This window comes from Oratosquilla oratoria, chromosome 31 (assembly GCF_046742065.1).
Source record: "Oratosquilla oratoria isolate Oo_2021 chromosome 31, ASM4674206v1, whole genome shotgun sequence".
In the NCBI taxonomy this organism is placed as follows: Eukaryota; Metazoa; Arthropoda; class Malacostraca; order Stomatopoda; family Squillidae; genus Oratosquilla; species Oratosquilla oratoria.
In genome coordinates, this window is record NC_134807.1 from 2966863 (window position 1) to 2985969 (window position 19107).

At 38.5% G+C, this 19107-nt stretch overlaps 1 protein-coding gene across 1 annotated transcript; it reads right to left on the reverse strand.

Annotated features, from left to right (window-relative positions):
* Positions 1 to 956: 956 nt before the first annotated feature.
* Positions 957 to 18855, reverse strand: LOC143041408 (BRO1 domain-containing protein BROX-like). The gene is made up of 9 exons (XM_076213249.1): positions 18683 to 18855; positions 15016 to 15228; positions 13745 to 13840; positions 12550 to 12728; positions 10981 to 11156; positions 10547 to 10628; positions 9202 to 9352; positions 8520 to 8691; positions 957 to 7367 (listed from the first exon to the last, which is right to left on the reverse strand). The coding sequence occupies exons 1-9, from the start codon at positions 18781 to 18783 to the stop codon at positions 7263 to 7265; spliced, it is 1275 nt and encodes a 424-aa protein (XP_076069364.1). The 5' UTR covers positions 18784 to 18855; the 3' UTR covers positions 957 to 7262.
* Positions 18856 to 19107: the final 252 nt, after the last annotated feature.

A 19107-nucleotide genomic window follows, 5' to 3' on the forward strand; every position in this document is an offset into this window, starting at 1 on the left:
TTCATAATATACTCATAATGGAATGCAGTATTTTTTTCCTCTCAACAGGGACAGAAACAACAGTTTATCTTTCTCCTTTATTTTATGGAATAATCTAAAAGGAACTAAAGATAAATATAATCAGCTTTACAAATAACTCTACTAATCATAATATTTTTTTCCCCCGAACTTGGTAGGATCTCATCCCCAACTTATCTACTGGGGTTTCTTTTCTACTTTCACATTAGACCAATTCTCCCAAGCCTCTTGAAGAACAAGGGAGGAGAGATTTATTTTACTCACCGCCAAAGTATGCAAGAAGAGCTGTCTTCCAGCAAATTTATCACATCCACCTGCACTTAGAAATGCTTTCTCAGAGTAACATACTTTCTTTATGGAAACCATTTCTTTACATGTGACAACTGACTTCATTGCATTAGAATTGTAAAACTAGTCTGTTATAATTGCACTAATGCTCTTTTTTTTTTTACAGTAACATATATTGTGGCAGTTTCTTTCAGCTTCAAGTCAAGTACATTATATGTTTTAGATACAAATACTGAAAGTTATATAATCATACTCGTATTACATGAGTATTTTGTATTTTATTTTTCATAATTATGATAATATATATGTGTCAGTTATACATACATATATATATACAGTAAGTCCTCGTTATATGGTACATATGCATTCCTGAAAACCTTACTGCAAATTTAAATTACCATATACCAAACCCACTATAACATGTAATAATAGGATATGGCAGATGTACCTTCTCCCTGCTCTTTCCTCTTCAAAATATATAGTGGACACCATATCTGTGAATTTTTCTTACTGTAAATAGAATCAAGGGTAGTAATTACCAAATACTGTAACTGTGAATTTACCGGATAAAGAATTACCGTATAAGGAGGACTCACTGTATATATATATTATATTATATATATATATATATATATATATATATATATATAATATACATATATATATATATATATATATATATATATATATATATATGCATTCATAAATATATAATTTTAAGTAGATGAGGATGGAAGTTCAAGATCTCTATCAACTGCAAGTGTATTTAACCTTTTCACACATGCAAATCTGACATGTTACCGTTCCCTTCCTTTCAGACTTCTTCCAGCTGGTGACAGGGAAACAGTCCCACACCACTATAAGACACGTAACAGTTGAAAGTTTATTCCCAAGGAGATCTGTAGGAATGCCTGAGGACCACTGCCAACTGCTGCGATGCTGTGGGTTTTCCATTCAATAAAACTCGTAGCAACAACTACTACTACCATACTTCATATAGCGACTCCGTTGTTTCGCCACACGACGACTCCCACTCCTCATCTACTCAAACTTCTTTTACGATGCAGATAAGAAAAACATACCTTTGGGCCACATCACTCCTTGATCCGTTCTCTATTTCTTGCACTATCTCCTTCCTACTTGACAAATATTTAACACGTTTCCAAAGTCCTACTTCATTCCAACCATCCATTTCATTGTTGGTCTCCACCTCAAGCTCATTTCACCCACATTTGCTTTTCACATATTTTTAAGTAGTCTTTCCTTATTCATTCTTTTCACATGCATGAGCTGCCTCAGCACTGTTTTACCCTATTCAACAGCTCCCTTGCCACTCCAACTTTGCTTTACCTCCACATTTTTCACTGTATCCATTCTTTTAACACCTCTCATATTTCACAAACACTTCATCTCGCATATGTATGTGTTTGTACACACACACACATATTCCAAGGCTAGGTATGATGAATTTTGAGAGTAGATGGGGTCCAACAAATATTGCTCCTTTCCTGTATACTATAATTAGGTAAATACACACACAGATGATTACCTATATATCAGGAGATCTTATCCGGGAGGGTAATAGCTGTTGATCACATGTCCAGTATATGATCCAAGGCCATGGTGAATCACACATAACTGCCAGCTGCTGTGAAGGTTGGAGGGTTTCTAGTCAGGGAAGTTTAGAGCAGTAATTATAATTTTTACAACGCAAATGACTGTCCAAAATCTCTTCAAGAGTGATCTATAAAGGAGTTTCAGATCCATTACAAGCCATTGCTGGGCTGTATGTTTACAGTCAGTGAAACATGAGGTAGCAATTATTATCATAGGTAGCAGTCAGTGGAACGTGATGTAGCAGTTATTATATGGCTGAGCGGGTTAAGGTGTCGTTACTTGTGGCAAAGGTTGAGGGGATGGCGGTTCGAATCCTGCCACTGGCGAAGTTGAACCAAGGGTATGGTTCATTAAATTCCACGCTACAAAGCCCTCTGAGGGGCGTCCTAGTCTCCTGATAGATGGGGAGTGTGTGATATTAAATTATATCATCACAGCACAAATGACTGTCTGAAATATCTTCAAGAGATATCTATGAAAGGGTTTCAGGTTCATTACAAGCCATTGCTGGGCTGTATGTTTACAGTCAGTGAAATGTGAGGTAGCAATTATTATCATTATTATGATGATACTGCCCTGGGCAGTGGACAAGGTGCAGGGATGACCCGTCATCCAGGAGGTGCTAAGATAAAAGGGAGGGTGGAGGGGTGTGGAGTGTATTCAGGGATGAATTGGGTGGAAATGATTTTATGCCTTTTCCTTTTTGGCTACCTCCCTTGTAAGGGGGAAAAAGCCTTGGTATATGTATGTATGTATTATGATGATCCTTTTTCTATGAGATCTGGGATGGGAGGGGCAATGAATGGGTTTTGCATGGGTGTAGAATGCGTGTAAGCTTTGAACTGACCACCCCATTATGATGGGGGAAAAGGCTTCTGGTCTTTGTATTTTTTTATTACTATGTTCTGACTCATGCCCCTTTTACTCACTTACAACAGAACCTCATAATGAAAGGGGTTAAGAACAGAATCCATCACACACCAGAAGCTGTTGCCAGGTACTTGAAGACCACAGGTCTTCTGCAAAAGGGACCAAGGCCAACACACTGAATGATTCATTTGTCACATATTATTTGTCTTCTTGGAAATCTTATTCATGAAAATTTAACTTTCACTATGGCAGCAAACATTTGTTTGAAAGCAGCTGTTTTATCTGTCTGAGGTAACTTGCATTTAAATTACATCCGAGTCTACAAAGTACCATTACAGTTTCAATGGACCGTGATCTGGTTAGCAAAACACAAAACAGTTTGTATTCTTGATTACACAGATACAGAACAACAGAATAACTTAAGGGAACCTAGGAATGATTTGGTTAAATATTTAGTGTATATATATATAAAATACTGTACTATGAATTAAGGGATAACAATTCTTTATATATGAAACTAAAATCTTCTTGAAATGGTCATCCTTCATGACAATGAAAAAAGAAATAGAGTATATATATATATATACATATATATATACATACACACACACAGTGGAACCTCAATTAACGAGTACCTTGCATAATAAACCCAAATTTTGTTAAAAAAATTACTCTCTTAACAAGCAATGCTTTGAATCACAAGTCAAGAGGAGATAGTGTAGGTCCTGTGTCCTATGCATGACTCGCTCCTACCTAGTGTTGGCATTTCATGCACTTGATAGGATTTAGTAGACTTTTGGAATATAATAGATTTTTGTATATGGAATTCATCTGAGTAAATATTGAAAGTATTTTATGTTTGCCATTACTTCAGTGATATTTATCAAACATTGTATATAGTAACATCTTATGATGCTGTTGTAACAAATAAAGGCAAGTTCACCACAGTGAATAAATCGTAACAAATGTGTTACAAACGTAGCAGTTCTGGCAACCCTGTTTCTCGGCTTTTCTTAGCGTTTAGCAGTTGTTGTGTTAGCATCTTCGTGTTGACTGATCTCTTTATTTCAAGTAAACATGTTAATCTTATTTTAGGTAAATGTTCATCTGACCCAGGGCAGTGGACAAGATGCAGGGATGACCCGTCATCCAGGAGGTGCTAAGATAAGAGGGAGGGTGGAGGAGTGTGGAGTGTATTCAGGGATGGAATGGGTGGGAATGATTTTATGCATTTTCCTTTTTGGCTACCTCCCTTGTAAGGGGGAAAAAAGCCTTGGTATATGTATGTAAATGTTCATCTATTATTGTGTTTTAACTTATATTATGCAAAGGAACCTGCTTAAATTCAATGGGAATGTATTTTCATAATTAGTATTTTCAATGTCTGAAACACATTAAATATTACTATTTTATTTCTTATGGGAAAATCGGATTCAATTGATGAGTAATTCAGTTAACGAGTGATTTCCTGGAACAAATTAAACTCGTCAATCAAGGCCTAGTGGGTCAGTGTGTCGTTGCTTGTGGCGAAGGTCAAGAAGATGACAGTTCGAACTCTGCCACTGGCGAGTTGAACCAAGGGCATGGTTCATTAAATTCCATGCTACAAATTCCTTTGTAAGGGGCACCATCCTAGCCTCCCATAAAGAAGGTAACATCCTTTGTTGTTAAGAATTCTTCTATGAACACGATTTTTTAACTCTTACACTGTGACACCATTCATAAAAAGATGTGGCCCAAAGTATAGCATACCTCAAAAAAGAGCTTTATTAAATTTCCCACAATGGAAATTACGTCTGTCAAGAAATGTACATATATCTGCCTCTGTACATTAGGTCTGTTGCAATCAAAATTATATATTCTGTAGTAAATGATAATTGGGATTACAATGAGTTACAATGGTAAAGCATGCTGATAGGAGAGTTTTCAGTCAATAATGAGGTTGGATGGAAATTTGTTTGAGTTTTTACCCAGGTAAATTTTAAGACTTTTAACTCTACTAAATAACACTGTGTGAATGGCCAGGGGGTGCATATGAGGAACAATTACATTGAGCTAGACCCAGGGGGAACCTCTGAGGGTTTCTCAATGTGGGTGCCTGGATTTTTTTTTTTTCTGTCCAAAGATAATAATCAACTACCCATTTTATCAGCAGAGCTCAGGAGGTTTAGAATGGGTAGAGTAACACCCTGTGGCGAGGAAATTGGGTAGTGGTGATATTAATAGCAAAGGTTACAGCTGTCACTGGCTGAGAAATGACAATGGGGCCCAACTCGGAAGGGTAGCTGTTGACATATCTAACTGACTAAAGCCTGCTGTTATTGGAGGTTACTTCAGTTGACGAGCGCATGATGCTGGTAAGGCCAAGGGACATTTTGGATTTTATCAGCAGGTTCCTACTGAGGTGTCCGAAGTTGAAGAGAAAATGTTCTATGCCGAGTTTGCTGTTCATGATTATTCATACTTTGTAACTCCGCACGTAGTTCCTCAAGTGGCTTGTTTCCGTTACCTCCACACAATCTCTTTCTCTTGCATTCACCAGTCTCAATCGTATACGTAACTCAGTACAATTGCTACTTCTTGTATTCCTGATTAATTTCCCAATGCAATCGTATCTTTACGCTTCCATTTCTTCTCCGGTCTTGGCCACCGTGATTTTTCCAAACATGATTTTTTGCAATACAGTGGTACCTCAGAACATGAACGTAACTTGTTCATAGAATCTATTCCAGTTCTAAAATATTTGAGTCCCAAAGGAATTTTTCTCTGTTTAAATTTGAACATTAATGTAACATATACAGTATACTAACATTGTTATCATTTACATTTTAATCATATTTTTTTTATCAATCTTCCAGGATACTATCTTTCTATTGAAACTCAGACATAGAATGCAGTAATGTATGATTTGATCATCTTCATTTATGTTTGAGTTTTGAGAAATTTTCTTGAAAAAGTAATTCAGATTCCAAGCCATTCAACCTTTGGGAATTTGAGTTCCGAGGTATCACCGTATTTCCATTAGTGTAGCCTTACCCTGAGATAACTAACTTGATTCAGAATATTATGCACTGTATGTCCTTAACACAAATTCTATATAGGCTCAAAGTTTAATATTGTAACGTAATATTACAAATGATATAAAACAAATCTTTTCCTCTTCAACATGATTCCAGATGGGCATTTTAACGTACACGTATTGGTCAATTTACATGTGTTCTAGTAATGCATATTTGCTTTAGCATACCATGTAATACGAGAAATTTATTTCAAATTACTTTCACGCATTCCAGGCTAACCACATTTTCAAACACTGCGCCACTAAACAGCCACCTGGTACACTAATTGCTCCTGCTCCCTGTACACAACCACGCCTGCCATTTTCTATTAGTGTTTACACCAGCACAGTGGCACCGCTACATCCTCCTTTACTCTCCATGGCGACTAAATGTCATACAATAATGCAGTATGTTTTTATTTGCAAAATAAATTAATTTTTGTGACATGAAAGGTGGTGTTTCATCCCCTTCCCATACTCATAGTAGGTGTAACTCTAGGGGAATCCACTCCATTTTCTATTTGCACAATTTTCTAATTGCATGATGGCCAAAAAAATTCATACATTGTGTAAATAGATAAATACCTGGATATATATAATTTAGGAAGCAGTTCTTAAGAAATAGACCATGATGAAAAAAAAAAAAAAAAAAAAAAAAAATATATATATATATATATATATATAATAATTAAATCTCCCATTCCTTCAATCACCGGTAATCTTGTATTTTTGTACAACTTACTTGCATCAGATTTGCATGAGTTATAGTAGTGATAAAGTGTCGTCCTTCATTATACACAACAAAAATAGCACATTAACTGCAATTTGGCATGCATGGGTATTTATGGCAGTGCTCTGTGCATGTACATATGTTAACATATTATTATGTTATGGAGGCAAATGGTCAATATGTTGCAACATTGTGAGTTTACATATTTACCTGAATAACTCACGCTGTCTGTGAAAACAAACATCAAACGACTAGAGTAGGAATATGCAAGACAGGCAAAGCCCAGCATAAAGACCAAATGGTTATTCAACAATGAATTGGATGATACAAAGAACTTGGCCAGTTGATGTGCTTTACACATTCCCTCTGATTAATACAGACTTCTATTTAGCCGGAGACGGGTCCTGGGGTCGAAGGGACTGAAACATGTTTAATTAACGGCTTTGAGCCCAAAACATACTTCATAGGCTTTGTTCAGGCTAAGGCCTGACTCAGCTGATGGGTCGTCTTTAAACTAAATGGGTTAAGTTGTACATATGTAAATCTTAATGAGGCTGCGTTGGTGATTGTTTACTAATGAGGAGAAGATATGGCGATCCTTAGGTAAGCTTATATATCAATTTGTTGGCCGTTTTCCGGTGCAAACAGATTGCTATATGCACAGCCAACGATCACTCGGATTTACATTACCATACAGCCACTGACATTGTTATGATCACTTGACTTATTGTGAACATCCTTCTCCTTAACAGGGGGTAAATCTCCTTCTGCTTTCTGGGCTGACTTCTGAAAAAATAAACAAATAAAAATAAATAAATAAGGTAAAAAATAAACAAATAAATAATAATAGATATATAAATACATAAAATAAAAGATAAAAAAATAAACAAATAAATAATAATAAATATATAAAAATAAATAAATAAAAAATAACAAATACATACTTTGATGTATTGACATTATTTAACAGGTATTATTCATATTGTCTTTACTCATATTATGCATCATTATTCTGCTTTCTTAAAGCTACAAAATCCCTGGGTCCAGAGAATTTTTTTTTTAGAATACTAAGAGTGAAAATTTGAAATCTGTGTGCAGTTAACGGAATTATTTGGTAAATCAGCGGACACTCGATTTGTGCCTATTTTTTGGGGGTCAGGCAAACATTGTTCCTGCACAGCTACAGACCAATCAGTTTGATGTCAGTTGTAGGTAAAATGTTGGAGTCACTGACAGCAAATACTACATACATATACCAAAGGCTTTTTCCCCTTACACGGGAGGTAACCAAAAAGAAAAAGTCATAGAAACCATTCCCACCCATACCATTTTCTATATATTCCACTCCCCTCCACCCTCCTCCCTCCCTCTTATCTTGGCACCCCCTGGATGATGGGTCGTCCCTGCATTCCAGCAAATACTATCAGGGAATATTTAGTTAGGCATAATCTGATTTGTGACTCACAGCATTAGTTCACAAGGGTAAGTCATGTGAAACTAATCTTTTATCCTTTTACACTAATATCTAAAATGTGGCAGATAACAATCATCTATCTAAACTCACCCCATAAGAAAAACATCCCTTCAGACGGCATCATCCTTTTATCTATTCAAAATCCCCCTCCACTCACTCCCGTCTTGCACTTCCTCTTTCCTCCATTCACCTTCCATGCCGGACCCAAAATCCTTGGATTTGGATAAATTAATTTCACACTGGCTGAGTGGGTTAGGGCATCATTACTTGCGGCAAAGGGCGAGGGGATGGCAGTTCGAATCCTGCCACCAGCAAAATTGAACCAAGGGCATGGTTGATTAAATTCCATGCTACAAAGTCCTCTGTAAGGGGCACCATCCTCTGTAAGGAGCACTGTCCTAGCCTTCCAGTGGGAGGAGTTTGTGACGTTAAACAATGTTATTATTTTCATTATAATTTCTTACCGATTTGGCTGCTGGGTCATTTTCCAGGTTCTTGGTCAGGTCAAAGGCAGCGTATGTAACGGGAGACCAGAGTGGGGCTGCAGGTGGTAAAGTGTAGTCCTCTGGTGAGACGAGGCCGTACGTTGCACGTAATTCCAGTTGTGGTGGGTCGTATGGAACTTTCTGGTGATAGCTGAAACAGAGATAATTATCCATTACAGCCTACAGAGTCCTCTGTGAGGGGCACCATCCTAGCCTCCCGATAGGGGGGAGTTTGTGACGTTAAACCAAATCATCATCATCATATCACAACCAAGAAGAACATAGATATTCTATGAACTACACAAAACAAAGCATCAAGAAGAATGACCATATGGACTAAAGCCATCCCAATAGGACATCTACGCAACCAAAATCCTCCTCATAGAAGAACACATGTATATGATGAGCATTCACAACCCAAAAGGCTGGAAAGGAGGACACATGTTTCCCATCCTGAAACCAAACAAACCATCTGGATACAGACCTATCTCACACTTATTCACCACATCCAAATTGATGGTGTTACTGATTTATGAAGGAAATATATTTTTCTCTTCCCCAAATTAAGTGATTCAAAGACAACCATTTTAGTAGCTTGCAAGAGAGAGAAAGAATCAATACTATTTAGTGGATAAACTCATAGTTTGTGAGGAGAACTCACATCATCCCATTTTCCCTCTCACACTTCTCCAAGGTCCGCTTGACGATGGGTGCAATTCTTTGGAAGAACTGGTGTCTGTCTGGTTTCGCCTGGGTACCGGGCCCCTTCGTAGTTGCGTAGTCCTTACACAAGGTTGCCGAGGATTCGTAGCCTGGAAGATGAATTAATATAAGGTATATAACATATATCTATATCCTGTCAAGAGGGAGGGGAGGGTGGGAGGGGTGTGGAGTGTATTTAGGGATGAAATGGGTGGGAGTGTTTTTATGCCTTTCCCTTTTTGGCTACCTCCCTTGGAAGGGGGAAAAAGCCTTGGTATATGTATGTATGTATATAACATATATCTATATCCTGTCACACACACACACACACACCAAAGGCCTCCCCCCCTTTATCAGGGTCACGTATCAAGTCAATTCGCACTATATACACGTTAAATCCCATTTAACGCCCCTCACATCTAAACACGTCGAGGATGAAGGGTCATCCCTGTCTCCTGCCACACTGCTCGGGTTAAGGGAAATGGTGTGAGGTACACCACGTCCACAAATTGAAATGCACACCAAAAGACCCTAAACCTTTACAAGAGGGTGGCCAAATCAAAGCCTTCATGAACAAGAAGATGAGCAGTAAGGGAGCAGTCACCAGTTGTTGGGTTTTCTTATGAATAAATATAGATTGAACCTCCAGAAGGAGGTGAGGGTACAAGGTTTTGAGGATGAGCGGTGAGGAGACGTTTCTCTCTGACGTCCATCTCACAGGACTATCACTGGCAGGTTGTTGTTGTCGTTGTTCCCTAGACTGTCTGCCCAAGCAGTCCCGTCTCCCCAAGGAATGCCAAGGCCGAAACGGGGTTTTCCCACAAATCCTTTATAGAGTGTATGTTGTGTTGTTTGCGTGCGTGATTGTGTATAATGCAGTCTTCCATGACATGCTGAATAGTATGGGGTAAACTGTTACATCCTGGGCATTTGTCCACAATGTGGTCATCCAGTCTCTTCTGGTAGCTTAGAAGGGCTGCTGGGTGGTGGCCGCATCGCAGTCTGGACAGGTGGACTTTGTCCTTTCATGGGAGAGAGGATTCAGAAGGATGGATATCAGGGGGTCTGGCATGCAGCAATGTGTTGTCTTTTAGTGTGTTAATAGAGCAGTGAGTGATGTGATTATGGATATGTTTCCAGAGGCTGGTATTTGGTGGTATTTGGTCGTGGGACCACCCCCCAACCCCAAGAGTTGGGGGCCAAACATTGGCAAACATCCCTGGCCTGGGCGAGTACCACATCACTGGCAGGTTACTATCAACGGTTCCAATGACAGAAAATGACAACGTGAAGCAGATGCTTACTTTTCTGTGCTTCCTGCAGACATCGGATGGCTTCTCCACATTTGTCTTGGTTCAGCAGATTCTGTCCTGCATAATTGAATGCCTGAAAAATAGTTTGGAAACTCAGTCCTATGGTTTTACTTGATTTGAAATTGTCACTTTATATATATACATACATATATCAAAGGCTTTTTTCCCCCTTATAAGGAAGATAGCAAAAAAACAAAGGCATAAAAACCACTCCCGCCCATTCCATCCCCACACACTCCACTCCCATCCACCCCCTCCCTCCTCTTATCTTGGCTCCTCCTGGATGACGGGTCATCCCTGCATCTCACCCCACTGCCCTGATCTTCTCATTTCCTCATCCATTAATAACCACTCTCCATCCGCTCCTATATCTTACACTCACACAGCCATCCCTCTTACACCTTCATAAGTGCATAAACACTTACGTAAGCCATGTAAAAGGCTGCCTTCAGGTTGAGGTACATCTTCCAGTGTCCGAACTTCTTGTCGTCTAGAGGAGCCAACGAATCAGATGCTGTGGTAAACATCTTGGAGGTTTCGTTGGACAATGCTGAAATGAGCCCTGGGTTGTGTTTCAGTTCGATGGCCCGTGCGATGGTTACTGAAAGAAAAAAATGTTCATTAATCTCGTAATTCCACAACCATGGTAGGTAACCCTAAGTCTTCCTTACCAAAGGTGTTCTTTGAATATGAATACAACAGTTTGTTGGCAGTTGCAATAAATGTGCAAATATCATTCGGTACGAAAGGGATTTCTCCCCGTCATCTCTTTTTCTGCATGAGGGGACGGAGAGGTGGGTTACCAATTAAATGAAGCAGCCTTACTGTGGATGTGCTGTGTCTTGCTGCATTGCTTCTGACCTAGAGCAGTGGGTGAGATGCAAGGATGACCCGTCATCCCAGGGGAGCCAAGAAAAGGGGATGGGAGGGGTGGTGAATGGGAGTGGAGTATGTAGGAGATGAAATGGATGGGAGTGGATTTATGCCTTTGTGTCTTGCTACCTCCCTGGTGAGGGGGAAAAAAGTCTTTGGTATATGAATGTATGTAAATACATACATATACCAAGGCCTTTTCCCCCTTACAAGGGAGGTAGCCAAAAAGGAAATAAATACATTATCTATAGTAAATGACTACATTTAACACCTAAGCAAGATGCTGAAATGCCTGCCATTTATTTTATAATATTTGTTTATTTGAAGGGGGCTTTGGGGAAGAGGGGAATGTCGGTTGAGGAAGGACAGGAGAGGACAGAAGACAGGGGTGAATGGAGAATGGTTGTATATGGAAAATGTTGTGATGCATGAGGTGGATTGGACGGGGAATGGGGGTGAGGTGAGGTAGTGTGTGTGAGCAAAAATTTTTGACGCAGCCTGACGGGATTTCTCCCCGTCCTCTCCTTTATATGGGGGGACGGAGAGGGGGGGTCGCCGATTGAATGAAGTGGCCTTGCTGTGGATGTGCTGTGTCCTGCGACACTGCTTGTGACCCAGGGCAGTGGACAGGGTGCAGGGATGACCCGTCATCTAGGAGGTGCTAAGATGGGAGGGAGGGTGGAGGGGTGTGGAGTGTTTTCGGGGATGAAATGGGTTGGAATGTTTTTGTGCCTTGTCCTTTTTGGCTACCCCCCTGGTAAGGGGGAAAAAAGCCTTTGTATATGTATGTATGTATGTTTATTTGTTTGTTATTGTTTGTTTGTTTATTATTTGCTCGATTTTTTTATTATTAGTTATCTGTCAATTTACTATTATTTACTATTTATCTGCTTGTTTGTTATTCAACTACACCTATGCATTTATTTATATGATTTATTATCATTTGGATCATTATAATTTTTATCGATTTTTCTTTAATCTATTTATCATTACTAAATTTTTTCTGCATCCGACCTAGTTATGGACCAAAAGGTCTCCTGTCAGCAAGCTATGCCTTTGTAATCCTTTGTAAATTGCATCACAGCATTGCATCACTACTGGCACTTATAAAAAGTTCTTACCTTCTTGGGCTTCTGCAGTGCATTGGTTTAGATAAGCGGTGAATACTCTTGGGTCACAGTCCGTGCCAGGCTTTGCTGATTCCAGGAGTTTGGGTACCCACTCATCCTGAGAATACTTGAGGATTCCTGCACCACGCCGAAGACTCCTGTGAACTTCTTTTGCCTCTTCCATAGTCACTCTATTGAGAATAGTTACAAAGCATGATTTAGGTTTTGACTTGGTATAAATGCATGATGGGTATAAATTATTTAGGTTTTGACTTGGTATAAATGCATGATGGGTATAAATTATTTAGGTTTTGACTTGGTATAAATGCATGATGGGTATAAATTATTTAGGTTTTGACTTGGTAAAATATTACACAGACAAGACTAGCGTAACTACTTTTCTTCTTTAATTACTCCTGTTTCTGTGTTTTTCCATTCACCCCATTTCTAACTCATTTGTCTCTTGCATGCCCCTGTCACTCTATTTTTCCCGTTTTCCAACATTTACTAACTGTTTGGGGCCTACAATGGGTGCCTGTTTAGAGTGATCATATGAAAAGCATGTCAGAAAGAATTTTCTCTCTGTGGTTGTTCTTCAAATTCCACCAACTGCTCTGAGGAGCTGCCACCTTGTCACTGGACCAATCCCAAGCTCTCTCTCTCTTTCTCTCTCTCTCTCTTTTATTAATTTCAACTATTTATCCTCAATTTTTTCCACATAAGGAGAGCTGACAACCAGCAACTGTTTTCCTTCTATTATTTTCAGCCTGTGATGGAGAAACAGTTCTCCATGAATGCAAATCAGACAACAGTCTAAAGCTCCTTCCCACATATATCTAATGGAGGGGATAAAGAACATTACCAGCAACTAAGGGGCTGTAGGTTTTCGGGTGATGAAACTTGTCATCATACCGTAACCCACAACAGAACAGACTTAGTAACCATGTAGTGAGCACTGAAACTATCACTTGTTTTAAGAAACAGTTAGGTAACTTTAAGGATGGGGATGACAGGTGGTCATGGACATGGAACTGCCTAGTGTATGCTCATGGTCTCTTGCAGTCTCCTTCATTCTTATGTTCTTATGTAGTCCAATATTTCTTCCCAATGGGATTTATGGGAAAACCCAAAGACTGTTACCAACTGCCACAAGAGAAACTTGTGGGCACAATTGACGTACCCCCAAAGAAAAGAAAACAATACTCACTCGTCCTGGGCTGCTACTTTGGCTGCATGTTTCATGTACCAAAAGGCAACATTTTGCAAGATGGACACCAACTCGTACACAACATCAAAATGAGAGCTGAAACAAAAATAATTAAATTAGATTCAGATTTATTATCTGATATTAAGATATTGGCTGCATCGTTGGGTATAAACTGGACAAATTTAGATTTAAGAAGGAAATAGGCAAGAACTGGTTTACTAATAGGGTGGTCGATGAATGGAATAAACTTAGTAACCATGTAGTAAGCGCTGAAACTATCAGTTGTTTTAAAAAACGATTAGACAACTTTATGGATGGGGACGACAGGTGGTGATGGTTTTGGAGCTGCCTAGTATAGGCCTTATGGTCTCTTGCAGTCTCCTTTGTTCTTATGTTTTCATACCATCAGTACTTTAGGGACTGTTTTGAGGGAATCCCTGCATACCAAAGCCACACATTCACTAATCTATATAAGAATTAAAATCTCTAATCATAAAAGAATGACAATATTTCTTTTTTACTATCCTTTCTTTGTAATGTTTCCTTGAAGCTGTTCTTGACCACTTCTATGACTCTATCTATTCCTAATGCCTTTGTGGTGGATGGGTGGGGAGGAACCATGATCCATGCATGGTGTAGAAAGTGGCTCAATGGTATGAGGTGAGGGAAATTTGGAACCCCCACTCTATTTTTCACTTAATAAAAGTCATGACACAAGAAGGTATGGGAGAAAGACAAGAACCCCCGTGACTGAGTCACTAAATATGCATTGATGTGGCACAGATGAGAGTAGGGTAGAGATTGGTAGCATATTTGTGAGGGTAGAGACGGATGTGTTAGCACAGAGTGAAACTGAACTGAAAGGGAAAGGTGAGTTGGGATGCATGGTAGGTAGGGTGCCAGGTGTGATGAAGGAGTGGTACTTCTGGAAAGTGATGAATCGTAAAAGCATTGCGAAGTGGAGAGAAGTGTCTTTGAGGATAATGTGGGCAAAAGTGAAATTGGAATGGGAGATATGAGCTTTTGTGAGTGTATACAACCCTGGTAATGAGAAAAGTGAAGAGGAGAGGGAGACTTTTTGACTTGATTTAAAAGAAACGAAAATCATTCATTATGAGAAATACTTGAGTACAAAAACATTTTGTACATTCTCGCATTTCAAAATTATGTTCTACATTAATGAATCTTCTATAAATATATAGGGTAACTTGAGTAATTTACATAACGGTGATCACAAATAAAATATAAACAAACACTCCTTTCATACTTACTCTGGGGTGTTTCCGAGCATTGAATTGGTCCATCGAAAGCGTATTGAATGACGCAACTTGCTCCAGTCCGAACCTGCGCTATCATCCTCTGGAGGGTTGATGAAGCCACGAAGCAAGGATAAGTAGACAGTGACAGCTGTTTCGATGACATCGATTTCATGGTTTGCATCGGGTACCAATTCCAAGACACGTGCCCTGGCCTGACGGAGATCACTGTAAACAAAATATTCCTAAAGAAATGTTTCCTTTCAATGAATCTTAGATCAGCTATCAAAATTCATATATATTGACATGAATTCATATATAATGACACGATCAAAATTTATACTGACACTATCAAAATTCATACATACTGACACTATAAATGCAATTATTAAAACAAAATAGTACTAGCAGTTCTTTATATATGTGCAGTCAATCAATCAATCTGTTACCCCTGGTTTGTTTCTCTTGCAAAAGATCTATCTCTATCTATCTATATACCAAGGGCTCAGATTTCCCCCTTACAAGGGAGGTAGCCAAGTCAAAAGGCAAGTACCCATTCCACTCCTAACCCCCTCTCATCTTAGCTCCTCATGGATGACGGGTCATCCCTGTATCCCGCCCACTGCCCCGGTTCAGAAGCAATGCAGCGAGACACAGCACATCCACAGCAAGGCCACTTCACTTGATCAGTGACCCCCTTCTCCATCCCCCCATGCAGAAAAAAGAGAAGATAGAGATAAATCCCTTTGGGCTGCATCATAAATATCTTTCATACACAACCACTCCCTACCTAGTGAAATGCAACTTAAAACTTAATTAAATCAATTCTAAGTATGAATCTATCAAGGTAACAAAGTCTTGAAATTATATCAGTATATGCCTCCTTATAGTTAACCAAAAGTTAGTATTTCCTCTATAAGGATACTTAAAAAAGAAAAGAAAAAAAAAAAAAAAAAAAAAAATATATATTTATATATATATATATATATATATATATATATATATATATATATATATATATATACAAAGTGAAATCTACCAAATTTTCTATATCAACCAACTTAATGCAAAGAATATTAGATGGCATCAACTCAGATAGGCCCCATCACAGAACACTTCTTATAACATTAGACATTAGTAAAGCTTTTGATGCTATCCCCTGCCACAAACTAACAAACAAAATATATAACACAGACATGCACAATAACACCAAAAGATGGCTGACCAATTATCTGGCAGGCAGAAATGCTTCTGTAATATAATGGTCAATCATCGCACATCAGAAACATTAAGAATGGAGTACCACAGGGCTCTGTTCTATCCCCTACACTCTTTAATCTATACATGCATGATGTACCCACACCAAACACCACAGAAATACAAATCTCTTCCTATGCAGACGACATAATTATCACATATACACATTGTAACACAAAGCCGCAGAAATAATACAGCCATACACTCAATACATGGTTTATTACAAACAGATTCAAAATAGCTCCAGCCAAATCTACAGCAACACTTCTCACCGACTGGACAAAAGAACACGAATACACTCCTCATCTCTATATCTATAACACTCTAAACCACCCACACACACACCCCGAAAATTCTTGGTGTAACATACAATACATCCATGTCATTTAAACAACACATCACAAACATAAAAAATAAATGCACACCTAGACTCAACGCACTTAAATCAATCACTGGAACAACATTTGGACAAAACAAAGAAACTAATACTACAATATACAAACAATGTATATGCTCAGTGATGAATTATGCGAGTCCAGCATAGGCACCTAATCTCTGTGATACTCGCCTCAACACCCATCAGACCATACAAAACAAAGCATTAAAAACAATTACAGGCTGCACATATACAACACCTACAGACCATCTACATTATGAAACAAAAGTCCTCAAAGTCAAAGATCACCTTGACATGAGAGGCACACAAACACTTGCTGCAGCCTCCACAGACACAGCACACCTGCTACACTACATAGCAGAACACCCATGCACACCAAGAAGAAGAAAAAAACAAAAAAAATCTATATCACACGCAAATACTCTCTTTTCTTCCTCCAAAACCACCAAATACCAGCCTAAGGAAACATATTCATAATCACATCACTGCTCCATTAACACACTAAAAGACAACACATTGTTGCATGCCAGACCCCCTGATATCCACCCTTCTGAATCCTCTCTCCCACGAAAGGACAGAGTCCACCTGGCCAGACTGCGAAGTGGCCACCACCCAGCCCTTCTAAGCTACCAGAAAAGACTGGATGACTGCATTGTGGACAAATGTCCAGGATGTAACACTTCACCCCATACTATTCAACACGTCATGGAAGACTGCATTATACACAATCACACATGCAAACAACACAACATACACTCCATAAAGGATTTGTGGGAAAACCCTGTTTCGGCCGTGGCATTCCTTGGGGAGACGGGACTGCTCAGACAGGCAGGCTTGTGAACAACAACAACTTTAATGCAACACTAATTAAGGAATATTTTATTTATATGTGGATATCATGACAAACAAGATAGATTAGTTATGTTTCTTTCTGCACTAAATATTTCCATCAGCTTAGACATGTTGGATAATAAGGAGACTGGTCTGTACAATGCTGGGTTTTCTGGTGGTTATTTTGGTTTCAATATAAGTAGTACACTTGTTCTTTTCCAGTATCATCCACATATAACAATTGCTTTACTTCCCATGTCTTCTCATCCTTGCTTATCATCACACTTAGCACATACACATTACAAACCACATTCAACAGATTGAAACTATATGTTTAGATATGCAACAACCCCCTAAAACTGCTATATTCTTGACAAATTGTGTTTTAACATTCTAGCATATGTGACCTACTCAACTTCAGTTATGGCGCAATTTCTGATACCTTAATCCCAAATACTTCCTATTTAGACATAATCATTTAGTGTATTATTATTAACTTGTAGTACTTTTGCACTGAGATTGAATTTCTTTGAAAAAAAATCCCTCAACAGAAAGAAGGAAAGATGTTCAAATCCTTCCATGCAAACAAGGAAAACTTACCAATAATTTCCCAAAATATTTCACAGAATAAACTGTTGATTCACTAAACCACTCAAAACTGTGATTATCATCCTACTAATGAACAGTGATATTTTAGAATACCAAAATCCATTGGTTTCCTTAAGAATCACCACCAAGGTCATAGGAAGACATAGAAATGATAACTCATGACAAGCCATGGCCATGCAACACATATATTTCTTATTCTACTCAATAACATTGTACTGCATACACTGAATGTTATTTTTTCGAGACAATGATATATAACTTGCTAAAACCATTTTACACTGACTGACTGATTGACGTAATCAGTTACTTTTAGTTATCAGGAGATACTGCCTACTGGGGTTGAAGATAGGAGATTGGTATGACACGCCATTCCGGGATACAAATTGCATTTCAATCACTATTTCCCCATTGACAAAAAGAACTATAAACATCTTACGTCGAAATTTTGTACTGAATCTGCCAAATCAAGAGATTATGGCATATCTAATATAAGATGTATGTTTTGGTACTGTAAGTGTTTGAGACGTCAGGTGTCATGGGGGACTGACATGTCTTAAAAAAATGTTGAGACTAATTTATATATATTACCTGCATATCTTCAGCGCTTGGCTGTCTGATGCAACCATCTTCAACTCATATTTAACTTCCCCTGTGGCCTTTAAGGGGTTTCTATGGAACCAGTGAGCCATGGTTATGATTGTTTACGTCGTGACACTCAGCAGACTTCACTATTTATTATGTGTTCGTATGTGTGTCGGAAGTATGACTCACTCTCACATTATATTCCAAACGAGCAAAGCATATTAGGAATTCTAGGTCAATAACAGAATCAGTTAATTAAAATAGACATTTTGTATCCTTTATTATTATTTTGCGTATGAAAGTTATTTTTAAAACGAAGTCAAAGTTAATATCGCCAAAAGAACACTGATCCCAAAGAAAATGTAAATATAGTAAAGAATATGATATTCACTGGATTTTTTTTTCGAAAAAAGAACAGGTTGTATTTCGTT

Excerpts from the sequence above, each read along its gene's own strand:
- LOC143041408 (XM_076213249.1), bottom strand. The coding sequence starts at position 18,783 with ATGGCTCACTGGTTCCATAGAAACCCCTTAAAGGCCACAGGGGAAGTT. Across the intron at positions 15,229-18,682 it reads CAAGCGCTGAAGATATGCAG|TGATCTCCGTCAGGCCAGGG; the intron begins GTAATATATATA and ends TTTTGTTTACAG. Across the intron at positions 9,353-10,546 it reads TCTGCAGGAAGCACAGAAAA|GCTACGAATCCTCGGCAACC; the intron begins GTAAGCATCTGC and ends TTCATCTTCCAG.